Here is a 19,585-nt window from a genome sequence, read left to right on the forward strand (position 1 = left end):
TTTGATGGTACAATCATGGACAGAGAAATAATCTCAGTTTCCTAATTATCATGATTATTATGCATCGATTTGGCCTGAAAGTGTATGATGATTATGTTACTGCAGAGTTCCTGCCGTTGCTTTGCCTGTCAGAGGGCTTTGCCAACATCTTTCCTTATGTAAATAAATCTATTATTATTATTGTTGGTGATTTTGATAACATTACTGATACATAAAGTCACATGGTCTTTTGAAATGTTGATGTTTAATGAATATCTAATCGTACCGTATCATATTGTATTGTTTGGTATAGTTTAATTTCATATCATATCCTGTTATTTCCTGTCAAATCATTTTGTATGTATCAAATCGGATCATCACATATTGTATCCTGTTGAATTTCATCATACCTTATCATATCATACTGTTATATATCGATTATCTTATCATTTTGTATCTTTTTGTATTGTATCAAATTCCATCATATCTTTTCATTTATTATCATATAAAAAAATCAAATCATCTAGCATCTGATCCTATTGAATCGTATCAAATCATTTCATTTGTATCTTAACATATTGTATCACATGGTATTGCTTGTTATGGTTTCATTTCATATCATGTTGTGTCATATAGTATCATTTTATATCATATCAAATCGAACATTCTTGTGTTGTATCCTATTTAATCATATCAAATCTTATTATTTTGTATTAGATCAAATCAACTAAAATCATTGCATATCATATCCTATTAAACCATAATGTACTATGTTGTATCCTATTGTATGGTATAGTTTTATTTCGTATCATAACTTATCTTTTAATATCATATCATATTGTATTGTATTGTGTTTAAGTATATCATATTGCATCCAATTGTATTGCATCACATTACATCATTTCGTTTCCTATTATATTGTATTTACTGAAGCTGGGTGTGCTTGAATGCCAAATTAAGTTAATTCTTCATTTGGTGTAAAGCTACACTACTGTATACTGTACTAATGCAATAGCATTAAAGTACTGTGCACCAGGTGTCATTTTGTTTTTGTTCAGTGCAGGTTGGTCCAGATGAAAACCATTCCAGTACATGATGTTTTAGAATGTTTTATGTAGCTGTTGTGACGTGGCCTTTCTTCCCATCCCACCAAGGGTTTCTATTTCTTTTGCAGTGTTATCAAAGCATGCATCGATATTCTTTGATTTTTTTAGTATCATATTAAAGTTTTAAAGTCTGCATCATGACAACCCTACTTTGTTGTATTTAGAGCAGAAACATTTGAATAGGCCTAGTTTATTTGCATGATTTGTTTAGTTGAAACTTTGCTGTGACACATCCCTTCTGCAGAATCACGGTCTGGGTTTCTGTTTTTGCTGAAGTACTAACTGAGAAAGAATAACAAAAGTTAGATATTTTGATTTTGAAGGACATCGATCAATCACAGCTTAGTGAAACATTTGTTGTTCCAGCTTTGGCAGAGACAAGTGTTTCACACAAATCTTTCCTGATAAATCAGCTGTAAACAATGCACACATGGCTTTGGTTCCTTTATTTTCCTTTACTTCCTTTCTAATTATTCCAATTCATCTTCTTAAACTTGTTCTTAAAACACGCCAAAGCTGCCATGAAGCACAAATCCTGACCTTGAATCCAATTCCAACTTTCCAATTGCGCTGTGACATTCCAGAGTGTGACTGAGACTCTAAAATGGATTCAGCTTATCAGTTATTTCTGGCACAAACAGCCCACCCCCTCCCAAAAAATAAAACCTCCCTCTCAATAAATATGGGGTTGACTAAGTTGATATGCCTCAGAGGCGTTTTAAATATTCCCCCCCAAATAAAATATCTATGCATAAAGCGGGGCAACATAATTGGGTGATTTATGACCTTTTCAAACCACTGGAGCGATTAACTGAAGACATCATTCGAAGCTGTCAATCAAACCGATTGTTCACATGGAAACAGAACACCATGCAGCCAATAAGGGAGCTAGCTGACTTGAGAATGATGCCTTCAAGAGCCTTTCAGTAAAGTGGCCTCTTCAGGACTGACAGATTTTATTGTGTAATGATAAAACTTGTATCTATACAGCAGAAAGAGACCGCATGTGTAAATCTGTGCTTTCTCAAGGGTGACACGATCTTTCGCTCCCTCACTGCTGGTCACATACTCTGGCTTTTCTTATATGTTAATAGTACATCTGGGACACATCTTCACATAAAGCTATCATTACCTCAGATTTAATGATCAGGCGCAGTGATTTGTCTTTATCGGTCTTCATACGCACACACCTGCACCTCCAGAGCCTCCCTTTTGGTAGAACAACTTCATGCTAATTGGCTCATCATGTCGAGTGTGTTCATGCATAAAGCATTCCTTCTTCTAATGCTTGAAAAAAGTACCAATTTTGGAAAATGATGGGATTGGAGAGGATTGCTTTCTGGAAGCTATTCTGTGTCTTTGGCATCAGTAGGTTTCTTACTCCAGCCTACAAAAGCTTCGCTGTGAACTGAAAAAGGCGTCAATACAGAGAAAAAACTCACAGCAAAGCTTTCTGACAAACAAATCAAAGCTCTTTTTTTATATGTATCAAATTTTCTTCTAAATTCAGCTAACTATACATACCTCCCAAATATAGCGCAGTGATTATATTCTGTTAAGTCACTGGTTCTCATAACATTGCTCCTATTGGCTTATCAGGAGGCCTCTCTCCCCCCTTTGGTCCTCAGGGCTTGCTGGCACTCAGTCTAATTACCAGAGATAATGGAGGGTGAAGCTAAATGGCGCTGATGGGGTCCAGCAGAAGGTTATTAGGTGTCCTCATTAGTGCCCGACCGAAGTGAAAGGAGGTTTAAGGTCTTATTCTGATCCTGATGGATGGCGTTCCTCTCCGTCGGTCTTCAGAGGGTGAGAGTCGACGGCGTAGACAGATAGCAGATACATGAAGAGAGGAGTGTGTGCTGTGTGTGAATGTGCATGTTGATAGCATTCAATTTGGCACAAGATGAGAGGTGATTTAACCTAAGTGGGAGGAGTATGTTCCTTTAATGTATGTTAAGTGCAGTGAGTGTACTTAATGCATTGACAAATTTGACAGTAGTTCTGATTACAAAACAAACATGCACTTCTAAATAAAGATGCCCTAATGCTGCTGTAACTCCTCATAATGATTCTAATACCTAACAGACAATACTGACTCCAGTAATATCCACATATTATTGGTGGAAAATAGTATTTGGTTTTCTTTGACTAATTTATGCTCTCTACAAGCACAACAGTGTTGCTGTTTGTCAGGCAGTGTTCATGCAGCAGGCAGATGTGGCAAAAATATGATCGGCCCAAATCAGATTCTGGCAACTGTCAAATGTAGTTCAAAGGTTCCAGTGTGCAAACTTTTGAAAACATAATTGTTTTCATTGTCAGGTCACAAAGTTTCATGTGAAAAGGATGACTTGAGTGAGCAGCCTTTTCACACATCTAAATTACAGTTCCCATCAATAGCCAGGCATGAGCAGGCTTTTCACATGTGAGCATTACAGCTACAGCCAATGGCTATGCACAAGTAGGGTTTTCACATATGCGTCTAGTTAATAGACCCACACGAATGTGTGATCTACATCTTCAAAATCACGAGTTCTCTTTGTGCTGCTCACTCCTGGTTGACTTTTTTTCTTCATTCACTCACCTTGTAGTTTAGGGCAAGGGTTCTCAAACTGGGGTCCGGGGACCCCTGGGGGTCCATGAGCCACAGCTTGGGGGTCTGCAAAATAATTCAAAGTAAATTATTAAAGTAATGCCATGTCATTAAAAAGCAAACAAATACATATAGGGACCGCAGCGCCATAACACAACCATACTAAACCAATGACTCCCACATAAGTCAGCTTTGGGCCAATAAAAACTCAGATATGATTGTGTCACATCACATAAATCTATCACTTGTCACTTATCAGTCACTTTGATCAGGATGTATTTGGTGTGCAGGTCCAGCTAGCAACAAGGGATAAATATTTAAGCGTGTCCACTTCATCAGATGATGCTAGACCCAAACCAGCTAAACTGACTGGTTTTATTGAGAACAGTGACAGAAGACCAAAATGTGTTGTATGTTTTCATGTGTGCAAAAGAGGCCATGAACCCTGCCAAGCTAAAGCATCATCCGATAACAAAGCATGCAGAGTTCAGTGACAAAAGATTTTTTTTCTGACAAAAGGGTGAGGAATACCAGAAAACACAAATGGTGAACCTGACCACAACCTCTGAAACAGCACAGAGGGCTTCTTGTTTGGCTGCTCAAAGGATCGCAAAAAAGTAAGAAGCCACCTTCAATTGGACAAGAGCTTGTATTTAGGTTAAAGAGTTTAAAACACAGCATCTAGAAGTACAAATGGCAGTTATGTTGGGGTCCCTAGCCCCCAAAAGTTTGAGAACCCCTTGTTTAGGGCCCCTTAGACATTGTCTGTTTACACCTCACTGATCAGCACAAGGAAGCATATGTGCACATGCGTGTACAGTATTACTTCATTTTTCCTCATTTCACACTCAAGTCACACTGCCAACTACAGGCCGGCATGTGTTGTACAGCTACTTTAGTCATCTTTGTGGATCCGTGTGCATGTCTGTTGTAATCAACTTATGACACAGTTGTGTGAACGGGGAACTTCTTTGAAAAAGTATTCAGTTTCAGTGGATCATTGTGTGTGAGCTTGCTTAAATCTTATAAAGGACAGATCTTTTGCACTGTGGCCTCAGCCTGAACAGCCCGGACGGAAGTGCATGAAACTAAAAAACATCCAAGGGGGTGAACACTTCTATAGGCACTGTATGTACCTGTGTCAAAAAAAGCACATCATGCTTCATGTAACAGCTAGCTTGGTTGTTGTTGTTCTTTCATACATGCTAGTCAGTTCAGGACTGTGTCCAAATCACACTTTAATCAAACACCAGCCCCTGTTGAAAGGTAATGTGAACAGCTAAACAAAAGACACACTTATCCAAGTTTACCATCCAAATGCAGTCTTTTTGTCAAATGATTTTTTGAACCTAGAAACTGTTTTTGTAGTGGTTGTTGTTTTGTAGCAACCTGGATTTGTTATCAGAGTGGTGGCTAAGTTACTTTTGAGCTAATCTGCACCAGTACTTGTTGGTTTGTGATGCTCCTAGGTAAATAATATTACCTCTGAATAAAAATTAAATCATCTGCTTAGTAAACTACTCTAAAGTTGGTAAAACAAAGAGAAACCAATCAAAACCAAGCATCATTTGTTGAACACGGGATCATAGCTGCACTGGGCAAACATTGTGAAGTACTGTATTTTAGGCAGTATTTAAGGCTCAAATCGACACCAGTTTTGGTATCATTTCTTTTTTATTAACAGTAGCTGTATTAGTGGGAATGAGTGCATACTCAATTTATCATTTGTCCCCTTACTCTGATATTGCTGGCATTAAAGAGGCATCTTTAACCTTGTCCTGATTCCATTTCTGTTATCAGGCAGATCCATCTTGTAAAGCTCTAATCTGAAACAACTGTGCCAGGTCTGAAAACAGACCTGACTATTCAGCGTCATTTGAGAATAATAAGGTGGTAGCTACTGGTGGGCTACAGTTGTATAGGAAGCAGGTAGCAATGGCTCTCGCCCTTGTAGCAATCAGCTTAAATGTAACAATAACACAGTGGCAGTCTTATCAGAACTGGACTCCATATCTTTCTTAAAAGAAGAGCAAAGAACAGCATTGAAAGCTTTTCATGGCAGGTTCTACTGACCTGCTTTGGCATGAATCTGCCAACAGTTACAGGCTTGGTTTAGTTGTACTGTAAGCCAGCTGTTTGGGGAGCAATTAACTCCCCTGCAGCTACAGCGGCAGTTACAGTCTGATCTGATCTGCATTTCTTTATGCTGAGACCCACACTGGAGGTTTATGCTCTTCTCCTGACCAGCCCCGGCTTGAGTTTGATCCACCAACTATCTCCACCATTCAAGTAGCCTGCCTAATGAGGTCACGTAACTTATTGGAGCTGCACATGCCTACTGCCTCATTTTGTCTTGTCACTCTGATTGGCCTGTAATGAATGTGACAGACAGGACTTTCAGCCAATCACCTTCCAAGAATTTGTTTAGACCTGCCCTGCTCAATGCTTTGTATGGGGGTTTCTCAAATAGATGTGAAATAAATCCCATGCAATCTATGTCGGTGGTTCTCAACGTTGGGATCAGGACCCTCTTGGGGGTTGCGAGACTCTGGGAGGGGGTCACCAGATGCCTTTAAGAAACTAAGGATATTTTTTGGTACAATTTGAGGCGATATTTGTTTCTTTTTACCCTTTTTCTGCTACTTAACACCAAATTTGTCACATTTAAACCTGTTTTCATCCTTTTTTCTTGCCAGATTTTGCCCCTTTTAATACATTTTTGCTACATTACTCCCATTCCCGCCCATTTCTTAATTAAATTGCAACGCCTTTTCTGTGCATTTTTTCCACTTTCAAGACATTTTTGTCACCTTTAAACCCTTTCCACCACTTTTCCCACCTAATATTGCCTGTGTTGTCCCATTATTGTCACTTTTAACCCCTTTTCACCACACTTAATGCTAATTTTTGCCAATTTAACCACATTTCACTGTTTTTCATGCCCATTGTTGTCAGTTTAAACAATTTTTTCCTACTTTTTAATCCCATTTCACCACAGTTCCTCCCTATTTCTGCCACTTTTAAGCCAGTATTGACACTTTTAACCCTTTTTACACTTTTTACGCCGGTTTTTGCCACTCTATCCCATTTTTGCCAATTTTTCCCTATTTTTTGCCACTTTTATTGAGTTTTGCCACTTTTACCCCATTTCTGCTGCTTTTAAAATCCCATTTCAGCACCTTTTCCACCATTTTTGTCATTCTTTTACCCATTTTATTTCTGATTTTAAAAAAAGGATTTACATTTTTAAGATGACTATATATACGCTCACAGAAATATTTAGGCCTTTATATTTATGTAGTAATACCAATAAACCCAATGTGTTTTGAATGGATAAGCATGGATGTACTGAAATCTTTATGTAAACCTGATGTAAACCAATCTGATCAATTTTAACTAAATGAATCTTGGTTGCTCCACAGCTCATCATATTTAAACTATATTCTTACGTTTTAACTGACTAAATTTAATTGTTTTCCCAATTAACAGATTCATGCTGATTTTAAAATAATTTGAATAAATAAATTCTAAAAAATGTAATCATTTAAATACAATCAAATTGATGCAAATACTTAAAAATAAACTATGCCATTCTTTGTTTTTCTGAGTGTACTACAGCACAAATATTAAAAAACTCCCACAGTTTTAGCTTTGACAACAGTGACAATGACTTCATGGCTGGGCCCCAGAAAGCTCTCCCCTTTATCCCCCCTTATGGACGGCTTTGTCTGCACATGACTATTCTTGTGCATGGCTGTGTTCTACCGCCTTCAGGTACAGTGTGGTCCTCTGTCTCTGGCACCTTTATTTTGGGGGTCGCAGGCTGAAAAGGTTGAGAGTCCCTGATCTATGTAATATGAAAGCATCATGTAATGTGTCAGGTAAAATTGTGCTCATATCAACTCCATTACAAGTATCCAAACGTCTTCGCTTCTAATTGGGTCAAAGAATACAAAATGGATAGCACATGATTAAAGCAATGTATTTCCATTTTATTGTATTACTCATAGTTGCTCAGACACGTGTATATACAAATACAGATACTTTTTTGTCAATTTTTGTCATTTATATATTGTAAAAGAGCAGGTTGGAAAGATTCCCCACTGATGGCAAAGTGGGCTTGGGGTTTCAAATGTTTAGGGAAGAAGGACCGTGGGTGGAGTGGTGGAGGTTATACAAGAACAAGAAGAATGGGACAGGACAGGTGCACAAAATGAACAAGTGGCTCATCGGCGGGAGGGGGAGCTGATGAAGAAGAGAGGCTTTGAGAACCTGGATCGATGGCAGGCTTTACCCCGCTAACAATCCAGTTCAGGATTTGGTGCAGGGGGTTGCACTAATCCCTGAACTGTGCCCAGGACCGGCATCTACCACAGGGACGAGTGATTCAGGGTTGTTAAAAAGGGAGAGAGATTGGAGGGCCCCTGTTGTAGTCTCTTCGACGCCAGCAGCCGTTCCATGTAAAAGCACAATGGCAGGGAGCATCTTGAACACAGACGGGGCTGCCGGGGCAGAGGCTGAAGGGCTAAGGCATGGGAAACACTCTTCGTTGCCAAAGAGGGTTGCCGCTTCCCATTCACTGCGGCAACAGCAAATGAGACACACTCACACACAAACTGAAAGGTCTCACACTGAAAAAACGTCCACACACTGATGTATACGCTTCCAAACACCTCCTCTAAGGAGGGGAAGAGGAAGATGAACAGAAGAGACAAACTGCAACTACATGGCATGACTTAAGTGTACAGAAAGAGGGATTCTTAGGGAGAAAAAATAGCTTTTGTACTACAAAATGTCTGACCCCCTACTGTAACTTCACAACAATGGTTTGTGTTATGTACATTTGTCATCTGTCACTACACAGCTTTATGACATCACTCAAATGGGGGATGCAAAAACACACAACATGGAAGTGAAAATCTAACAAGTCTTAAAGAAAATAAGAGCAAAAAGAAAACTTTCTTTTTCAACTTTTTCAACTTTTTTTTTTTTTTTTTTTTTTTTTTTTTTTTTTTACATGTCATCAAGTTCATGCGCATGCCACAGAATGAAACCGGCGAGATCCTTCCAATAAAAAGCAAACAGTCCACTGGTGACAGATCTTGACATGCTTTCAAACACTGAAGGCAAAAAAGTACAAAGAAGCCGTCTGTTAAGTCCCACTAAGTGTTTCTTTCCAAGGCAGGATCCTTCTGTGAAGATATGGTGACGGGTGGTGACTGGTTGGAAACATGTAACAGATGAGCCACTCGTTTGGCTAACGTCCAGCCTTCTGTACACTGGTGTACAGCTCCCCCTTCATATTAGCTCAGAGTTTCATTAGGCATTGAGGGTCAAAGCACACAATGCATTGTTTAAGGACAGTACACACTCGGCAAAACCCAGAGATAATACCGTGTTCATTTTTTAGAAAAGACATAAGAACCAAATTAATACTTTAATATCAAACACTATTTACATCAAGAAGTTCTCCTAATAATAATAGTCATAATCATCATCATCATAACAGTAATAATAATTATACAGTTTTAACAATGATGTATCTCATTTTTTCTTTTGTCCTCCCGAAAGGTACAAAACAGATACTAACCTAACACTACATGTTTTGTGGTTGACTACCTCAGGATACACAGTATCCAGTTTATAAGTTGATCCTCATTTCCCAAGTTAAGGTGTGTACAGAATAAACCATGGTAATAATAGCAATAATGACAAAGAGTAGTATTGGTAATTATAAGAGAGTACAAGTGAAGCTGGTTTCGGATAAAAGTTGAGTGTTAATCTGCCGACAAGCGTCCGTTTTGAGTGTCAGGCGGTGCTCGCTCCCTGTGGTGTTCTCCTGAAAATTAGTACCTCATTAAATGCTCTCGTCTCCAATTACCCCCCACAGCTGAGCTGCTATTCGGCTGTAATAGCATTGTTTCTGTAGCACTAAATAAAAAGAAAACATATTGCAAAAGGCAAAGGCAGTCTTTCTGGGGTGGGGTGGGGGGGGGCTTGAAAAAGAAGGCAGCTACAAAAATGACAACAGCAAAAATAAAACAGTGCATGCCTTTAGAGACACAATGACACTGAACAATGACTTCTCACTGAATCAGGTATTTTCTGCAAGTGTTGTGTGGATTTTTGTCATTTTGTTTTGTTTTGTTAGGCACTCTTGTCTACCTTCGGTTACCACCCGTGTCTTTTTCTATCTGCCGCCGTGTGCGCGTCTCTCCTGTTAATTCTTTCCGTCTCCTTCACTCACCGATTCTCTCAAACTGCAAGGTCATTGGTGCTTTAAAACCCCACACGTTTGAAATCGACACCCCCCCTCCCGAGACCCCCCAAGCCTTCCACCATCTATTTTTAATACCAGAAATAACTCCCCTTGCCACAACATGGGGTCCACATGCCTGTCATTTTGAACCTCATTAAAGAGTCACTTAGACCAGTAACACTAGGAGCTGAAGGTGGACACGGAATTGCTCCTGTGCTCTTCTTTTCTCTCCCTCTTTCTGTCTTTCCGAACCAATTGGTGCCCTATTTCTTTCACAGAACCCTGTCTCTGAGAGGACGTCAGTCCCAGTATGCTTATTCCTGTATCTGTCTGTGCGTCTTTGAGCGGAAGAAACAAGACCCTTCCGTGAGAGAGAAAGACACAATAGCTTTCATTATGCAAACTCTCCATGTGAGCCTATCATTATGACAGTGAATTCATTTGAATCTAAGTGCTAACATAAACCTAGCTTGACCTACTAGAGCTGTGCATTGATTTAAATACACATTTTTTGTTTTAACACTATGTAAGTTAAAGTAACTGGAAAATGCACAAGTGCTGTAAACACTGTGCTAACACACTGAACAATAATCTGCATGTAAAAGGTGGCTAACTAAAGTTTAATGAGCATGGAGGCTTTAAGTAACAAACAAGCTAGAAAAGGTTTGGCACTTTGGATGTGTCAGACGAAAGTTCCTGTGAGGAACTTTCAGTTTGTATTGATTTTTGTGACCCTGTGGACACATATCCACCTACTATTTAGCCCTGAATATACTTAAAGCAACAATATGCAAAAATCTAATTTTGTGTGCTTTGGTGCCCACTGAAGGCCATAAAGTGCAACTGCAATGCTGTAAAACACAAATAGCTATTACCAGCTTGTTGACAAAGGACCGCAACGTTGGTGAAGATGTTTTGAGAAGCCAAAGAACCATGTCAACTATTAAAGGTAAAGTAATATTAACAGATTTCAAGCAGCTGTGACTTTGCTAGCATCTAAAGCCAGTTATTTGCTAACTGTTTGCATGTGGAGTATGTGTCTATGCATTCAACTGTTTCCATGATGTCCATAATCTGCTGCTAAACAGTTGTATTGGAGGGGGTAATTTGTTACCATCCAAGGTATTCCAGATGTAAATTAGCTTTAAGATAACTCTGGTACAGAGCATAAAATGGTTCTATTTATGTTTAATAATGGTGCAGGCTTGTAGCGCAACTTTATGTAATAACGCCCCATTACGTAATAACCCTAACCATTGGACTTAGTGTGGGCTCCAAGGTATGCCCTACCCAACTACCTTGCCCTAACTCTAACTGCTTAGCGACTTATGCCTAAACCTAACCCCCCTTCAGGGCTCTGGACTAAACACCTAACCTTAAGCCTAGGACTTAAGGTGGACTCCAGGGTATACCCTACTACCTTGCCCTAACCCTAACTGCTTAGTGGCTTACAAAATGCGGCGTTATTACATAATGAATTGAAAATTTATTACATTATTACATAATGTGGCGCTACAAGGCTTTATTTGCAAATTAAATTAAGTTAATGCTTGTTGAAATTGAAATGTAAGGTCCCAAACTGATAAAGGCAGCAAAGAAAGATTTTTTATTTTTTTTTCTGTGTAAGATGGATTTATTTAATTATTTGTGTCCTATCCTGAGGCAAAATTTTGAGTTGGATGACTTTCTGCACCTGGTAAAGCTTCTAAAAATAAGATTGCAAATAGAAACTAGCCTTTTGGCTAACTCTGGCATATTTACAGAAATGTCGATTGATTTGCATCGTCCCTGTAAGTTAAATAAATAATTTTAAAAAGGTTACAAATAACATTATGTTACAATCTGGTAACATCTACCATCCAGGTGTTGCTTGTTGACTATCTTCCTACACAGTTTGTCTCAGTTCCTCTCTTTTTTTGTTTTCATTCACCACTATGCTGTTTTATCTTGTAGTCTCAGCTATTGTGTACATTGTATGTTAAGTTGGTGTGTGCACCAATCCTGTAAAGTCTAACTCCTAACTGGCTTCCTTTTAGACCTAGGCAGGTGTGTGAACCAGTGCCGTACAGTCTCATTTCTAACTGGCTTCCTTTTGGCCTAAAGCCAGAGTGTGAATCAATGCTGTAAAACTGGCTTCTTTGTAGCTCTAAGCAGGAGTGTGAACCAATCCTGTAAAGTCTAACTCCTGGCAAGAACACAACAATCTGCTGTCAAAGTTGCATCGTGCTGAAAGCAGATGACCAGGGCTCTCTGTGGAAATGGAATATATATTCCATGCTCAGTGTTGACAGAGATTGTACCATTAGATTTACTTTAAAACTTCACTTTTATGGTGGAAAAGTTACATATTGTTGCTTTAAGTTTGAACTTTCTAAGTGAAATTTAATCCTGCTTTCTTTAAACAGTTAAATGTATCGCCAGCTTTGACTCTTTGCCATGGAAAATGTGAAACAAAAAGGGCTGTTTTTCCAGCATGCTCTGACTCACTTTGTCTGACACATACCCTACAGCAGTGGTTTATGGCCCTAAAAATTACTATGTAGAAATAATCAATCATGTCACAGATGGTCTCATTTGCTTTTCTAAGCTATAAAGAGGAATCAGTATAAATTTCATCCTTTTTAATAACCAGCTAAAACCTCCCCACAGGAGCTTTGAGCATGACCTTTGTTTTGTGGAATCCAGAGATGCACAAATACAAAGTTTTCAGTGTCTGCAAATTGAAAGAAAACATTTGGTGACACTACTGACTTAACGATTCAGTGATGAAGAAAATGTCCAATTTAGAATGGATTATTTTTTAACAGTCGTTTCTAGAGGAAAAAAATCTGTGCATGCAGATGTTTAAGAGAGAGTTTTATACATGGACAAGAATCCAGATGGAACACAGAGAACGACCGCTGCCTGGCTCAGTAAACATAGCATAAAATGACCGTGGCAGATGCCAGGAAATCGTGTGATCTAATTTCAAAAGCTATCGATTCTCAATCTTAATAGCAGTCCACAGAGTGTCGGGAGAAAATTTTAAATTTAGCTGTTCTGTGGGTCAGAATGAATCTTTGCAAGGTGTTTTGAGCAGGCTGACATGCTCAACTTGGAAGAGGACAGGAAAAAGTTGCCTCCTTGTTCACGGGTGTTAAACTCAAGAACTCGACAAAGTAGCTTATCCTTCTAAATACACTTCATATTCAAGAGAAATAGGGCACCATTTTCATAGGCTGAAGATCAGGGGGCTAAGGTGCATGCTATGTTTGTACTTCTCAGTGCTCTGCTTAAAACCATTTCTCTTTCTATGTATTCATCTTGTAGCTTTTTTCAGCTCCTCCAAGCAAAACAGAGGCGCAAAGATATGCCTCATATGACCCAGCAGAAAATATGCTCTGAAAGGCTTCTGGAGAGGTCTCGGGATTATTTACTTATTTATGTACAGTCTTTTCTAACTCCTACGATCTTCACTTTCCTACCTTGTAATGCTGCTACTGTCTACAAGTCTGTAAAAAAAAGCCTACTGCTAATGACGGTTTGTGTATTTGTCTCTGTAAGCATGTGTGCATGTGTATGTGGGTAAACATCAGTGCTGTAATGACATAAACAACAATGTAAAGGGATGTCACAAAAAAGTCACGGGAAATTAAGAATCACTAAGTGTCAAAAAAGGGGGAATTTGGCATCTTAGTTGAAGGTTAAAGAGGCGGAACTGTCTCTCCCACTCCCAACATCAACTTTGTTTCACTCAGACGGAGAAAGAACACTTAAATAGATTTCTGGGAAAAATCGAGGGTTCCTTGAGAAGCCTGCTCTGATGCCCAATCAAGCGAGAAAAAAACACGCTCCAACCAGAACTCCCGCCTCTTCCCTGCAGCCAGCCTCGGGCAGATTCAGGCCACACTAGGTGTAAATGCCCTCCAGGACAGAGGGAGGCGCTATAAAGTGAAGAGTGCTGGTAGGCAGACCAGCAATGAAACCAGGAGTGGACTTGTTTTCTGCTGGTGTGGTGCAGCGTTTGTTTCATCGCTCCGGGAGGGCTCAGCCGGTTCATGGCTGGTATCGTCTGAAGGGACAGAAAAAGACAAAAGAGATTACCCACTGTTTGTGGCACAAATTCTCTTATGCAACCATGCATTAAAGAAAAAAATAAAGATACATTTTGAAGTGTTAATGTCCAAAGCAAAAAGTGGCGACATTTCAAAATTAAAAGTGGAGACAGTAGTGCATTATTCAAACATGAACTAACAGTGTGAAGTCAAAGTTGCCATATGAACTTCAGTTGCGATATTTAGCTTGCAATTAAATGTGTATTTTCAACTCCCAGTTGAGGAGTCTTTGTAGCATCCCTGGCTGTGGCATCAGTATCTGTGAGCAGCCATATGCCCTCTGTATCATGGGAAAGTAGCTGACCCACGCACAGCAAAGGACGGACAGATAGAACAGAGGACTGGGCAGTTACATAACTATACAAATGTACAGTATGTGTGGGTGTATGCATGTGTTAGGGTGCAGGGGGAAGTGGCAGCAGTGGATGACGGATGACTGTTTTAATTTCCCTCCTTTGGAGAGTGTAATAAGGGGAATGAGCCAAAAGAAGCATGCAAGGTGAGAGGCAGCCATGAAAAATGCAGACAGCCTAGGGTGATGGGTGAGCATGCAGAGACCAGGTCTTGATATATCCTGCCTTGTGAAAGTATGTTAGTCAATAATGAACTACTATCTTCCTACAGAACCCACCCATCCAGTTTCAGAGTGTAAAAGATTTATATTTCTGATGAATGACATCCATCAAAATCGGACTGTTTGTTATGTATATGGTCCCTACGGGGCTTTCTTCTATTGTTTAAGCCCATGTGGTGAGCCGGTGCTGGGATTGAGATGGCAGCATGTGGATGATGTTGTGGGGGATTGTTTCACATCAGTGACTCAGTATATGAAGACATAAAGATGCAGCACAGAAAACAATCAATGTTGTGCTGCAGAACCAGATAGCAGCTCAGAGAGGATACACTTTGGCTAATATATTTTTTTTAAGTGTACATGTGTTCAGTCTATTTCCTTAATAGCATTCATTTATTTAGTACTGCCGGGGTTGCGCTGAAGCAAGAAGAGGGACTTTCTGTGTGGAGTTTGCATGTGCTCCTGTGTTCTCTCGAAGTACTCAGCTTCCTCCCACAGACCAAAAGCTTGCTCATTAAGCCAATCAGTGATCCTAAATTGCCCGTAGGAGTGAGTGTGAGTGTGTCTGGTTGGTTGTCTCTCTATTGTCTCCAGTCTGCCTTGACTTTTAATAGGATAAGTTGGATAGTTAAGAGATGGATGGATTTATTCATTTAAATGTACACTATATGGACAAAAGTATTTGGCCACACCTGTTGACTACCTCATGCAGGTGTTTCAATCAGACCCGTTGCCATTAATATATAGAGTAAAGCACCTAGCCATGCATTCTTTTTTTGTAATACAAAATGGGGTGTTCTGAAGAGCTCGGGGACTTCAAGTCTGGTACTGTGATGGACTGCATTGTGCCAACTGTAAAGTTTGGTGAAGGAGGGTTAATCAGTGGTATGGGGCTGTTTTTCAGGGTTTGGGCAAGGCCCCTTATCTCCAGTGAAGGGCTGTCTAAATGCTTCAGAACGCCAAGACATTTTCGACAGTGCTATGCTTCCAACTTTGTGGCAACATTTTGGGGAAGGCCCTTTTCTATTCCAACAAGACCGTTCCCCAGTGCACAAAGCAAGGACCTTAAAGACATGGTTTGATGAGTTTGGTGTTTAAGAACTTGACTGGCTCACATAGATCCCTGACTTCAACCTCATTGAGCACCTTTGGGATGAACTGGAACAAAGGTAAGGAGCCAGGCCGTCTCGCCCAACATCAGTGACTGATCTTATAAATGCTCTACAGAAATAATGGGCACAAATTCCTGGCTGTATGTTGAAAGGTGAAAACATTAACTTTACAGCTCTTTATAGGAAAATGTGATACAAAGGCTTTAATTTAAATATAAATGAGGAACTCACTATCCCTCATTCATAGTCCTTTCTGAAAGCTATTTTGATATTTTCTTCTTTTCTTTATGGCTTTTTTTCTACGAACTATCCATAAAGACAGTATATTAGGGCCACCCTAGAGAAATGAGATAGAGCGTATCGCATTAGTTCAGGCAGGCCATGGAGTTAAGCGCTGCCATAATTGAAATCAGCTGATCTCACGCAAGCGCTCATTAGGTGACGACCAGCTGATCTGCTCTAAGCATCGCTCTCACGCTACACTCTGCCGCTATCTCTGCAAGCTGCTCTTGCAACCTTCCTCCACCCCAGCTCCACCATCATTTTGACTTACTTGAAATTTGCAAGATTTTAACATCAAAATTTAAGACTTTTAAACTCTGATATTTGTAGTGTTTTTCTATTCATTTCTGACTTTTTACACTTTTCAATATTGAATTTGTTTTCTTGTAAACAAAGACTTTATAATCTCAAAAAAAACCAGGACCCAAGGTTGGGAACCACTGTTCTAAACAATCGTGCCTATGTAAAAACATCTTTTAAGTGTAGGTGTGAATCATTCACATTTGTAAAACCATCACATGTATTGTAAACTGACATATTCATGATTATGATATATGTTATACAGTATATACGGAATGTATACAGTGTATGTACATACATATATCAGTATATCTCAGTTAATACAACATGCAAAAATCAGTACAAAGCTTGTGAATTTAAGGAGGAAGCATGGATTATGAGGCAGTTAGAGAGAATGACAGACACACCAGCTTCAAACAGCATCACAATTAAGAACCACAAAAGAAGAAACACATATACAGATGTAAGATCATACTGAAAAGAATCAAAAAAAGCGGGAAGCATACTAACCTCTTGGTTCTAATGTATTGTCTACTTTGTCGTTTACATCAAAAACGCGGTCATGTACGCCTATAGTTTTCACACAGCTGTCTATAACAGAGAATAGAGAGAATGAGAGATCATTAGAAGTACCTGCCAAATAGGTTAGTGACATTTGAAGCCCCCCTCTCAGCCCTGAAATCCACAATCCCAAGCAACAAAGTTCATGGCAACAGTCAGATGCAGTGCTCTGGGTTTTCATTTGATGTGAGCATCCATCATTGTATCATGTTTTCCATCGGACGTTTTCTTAGGAGGTTTGTGATAGGGGAATGTTGGACAGTAAGGTAATTGAGGAGGAAGAGGAGTAGACATAAACTGTTTTGGTTTTCAATCAAACTGTGTACTTCAATAAGCTCTATTACTAAAGCCTTGTGCTGCATGCAAACACTTACTTGATGGTCGGACGAAAACTTTGAGCTTCAGGCATGTTTTCCTCCCGTTCTCAGCGATGGTGGAGGCTGAAAACAATAACAAAAGGTAGACACTTGTTAATATACGTGAACTACATGGGCACTAGACAATAAAAATATTTTCCAAAGAAGTTTTTCTTTCGAATGAAGGTCTGTTTAAAGAGATTTTCATTAATGAATTAACTAAATTCCCTGTAGACGATGCCTAAAACAGAGTTTATTCAGAAAAACAAGTACATCAGAAAGTTAATGTTGATTCTTAAGTGGATTTTGTAGGGTTAGTCATGGTTCTTGTGAAATTATAGCCATAAAGCATTTACAGATGTGCCGTGGAAACCTCTCTAGGGAAAGTGGAATGCTTTGCTCACACTTTAATTGTATCATTTTAGATTCTGCATTTGGCAGCAGCTTAGTACGGATCAGGAAATTGGCGTCATATGGATGTTTTTTCTATTTTTCTGCCCAACAACCTCTGAAAGACACAAAGTTCGAGGATGTGTGCCGGCATGTGTGGATGGTTTGTGGTTGCTGTCAGGAAATGGATCCCTTCCTGTCAAGCCCGTGGGGTGTGAATCTCTGAGCGTTAGCTACCATAGCGGTTGTATCACATCTCCTAAAAATATCTCATGTGGACAGCAAGTGCGTGCATGTGTGTCTTAGAGTGTGTGCGAGTGTGTGGTTGACCACTAATGGTGTTGTGGTGAGGCACCAGGTGCTGTCTCCTGGACAGGGGTCAAACACATGTCATTTGGAGTATGGTGGGTCTGTACTGTGAGTATCTATCATGGCAGGAAAATGTACAGAAGTTAAAAAAATATATGCTGTTTTCTCATGTCAGGACCTCACATTATACAGAGAATATTGCACAATTTTCCCATCATTGTGATATATTTAAGCTATTTACTTTAAACTAGCGGTAATTTCTAGCGTCCCCTTCAGCAGCTCCAGAGAGACCATATTGTGAGCTGTCTTTCGGGCATCATTTTATGTCCTCTGTGGATCATTCCACAGCTGATGCAATGAAGCCAAGCATTTCTAAAGGCTACCATTTGGGATCTGTCAACTCCTCTCTAGTGAACCTTTACCTAACCCCTCCCCTCCCCTTCCTCTCTCCCAGCTGTGTCACCCACTCTTCTCGTCTGTCAGCGAAGCCCTATCCATTCATCAAAGCTCAACTGACAGGTTGAAGTCATATTTACAGCACATGCACCAACCGCACAAGCACAGAGGACAAATATTTCCTGGAAACATTTTTATGTCCTCTAAAATAACAGTCTTTACATCTCTCTGATCTTCAGTTATCTGCAGTAGAGCATTATCAGTATGAGTATTGGTATCCTAATAAAGGCACCAAGCCCTGATTCTGACAAGTTTGCATTATTAGCCAAAATGCTAGTCAGTGCATTCGTTTGATACTAATAATCCAAAGAGAGAAATAATCCACAAAACTCAAGGTTTATAAAGCTAGATAATGTCAGCAGAGATTTAATCCCACTAGTATTGGAGAGGCAGTGGTATTGAGAGGTTTTCCATGGAGTGAGTCCCCTGAAACCATGTTTTTTGATTAAAGTGGGTTCCTGGTACATTGTTGACCTTACAAAGCGTCATTCTGAAATGATTACGCCAGGTACAAAAACAGACCTAACCAATCAGCATCATTTGAGGAGAATGAGGCAGTTTTCTTGTATTCAGAGAGAGTAGCAATGGCCGCTGCTGGTGTAGCATTTAGCTCAGACGTAAAGTAGCTTTAGTATAGCAACAGTTTTATCAGAACTGGGCCACATTTCTTTATTAAGTTTATCATGTCCTGATCAGCACTTTAGGCCTCCGATCTCGCTACGATTTTTTAATATTGAATACCTGCCGATACAGGTATATCCGATACTCATAATTACTTAGACTAGAGTTTCAAGTGTTTTTGTTTACAAAAATAACTGAAGTAAATGGACTAACAAAGGTGGAGGACTGTTCAGTGAGGCTCAGCAGTGACATGGGGCAAACATCGGCATCTAAACGCCTGTAGTGAAGCTAATGGCAGCAAAGTTGCTTTTAAATTCTCTAGTATGCTGTCACGTACTTTGTTGTACAGCTCTGGTAAGGCAGTGTCAGTAATGTAATGTCGAGACAGCAGGGCATAGCATGGGTCCAAAAGCTCAAGAAGATGACAAAAACCCAAATTCTCCACCACAGAGATGGCACAGTTGTCCAAAGCGGAGAGTTTAACTGCTTTTTCTGTTATCTTTTTTGCCTTATCGCTCTCTCGAGGGTAAATGACTACCATTTCGTCTCCGTGTGGACAGCCAACCGCATCTTTCTTGACACGTTTACATCAC

The 19,585-nt window shown here is 39.7% G+C and overlaps 1 protein-coding gene across 2 annotated transcripts in view; it reads right to left on the reverse strand.

Moving 5' to 3' along the window:
- Positions 1 to 11,336: 11,336 nt before the first annotated feature.
- The window catches only part of efna5b (ephrin-A5b), a 151,607-nt gene continuing 143,358 nt past the window's right edge, over positions 11,337 to 19,585 (reverse strand). Inside the window, exons 3-5 of one of the 2 annotated variants that reach the window (XM_041788325.1) lie at positions 17,235 to 17,300; positions 16,810 to 16,890; positions 11,337 to 13,988 (exon numbers count right to left, since the gene is read on the reverse strand). In XM_041788325.1, the coding sequence (XP_041644259.1) occupies positions 13,861 to 13,988; positions 16,810 to 16,890; positions 17,235 to 17,300 (275 nt within the window). In that variant the 3' untranslated portion in view covers positions 11,337 to 13,860. The remainder of the gene's footprint in view (positions 13,989 to 16,809; positions 16,891 to 17,234; positions 17,301 to 19,585) is intronic. The other variant, XM_041788326.1, reaches the window with a different exon arrangement.

This window comes from Cheilinus undulatus, linkage group 5, assembly GCF_018320785.1.
Source record: "Cheilinus undulatus linkage group 5, ASM1832078v1, whole genome shotgun sequence".
Classification (NCBI taxonomy): Eukaryota; Metazoa; Chordata; class Actinopteri; order Labriformes; family Labridae; genus Cheilinus; species Cheilinus undulatus.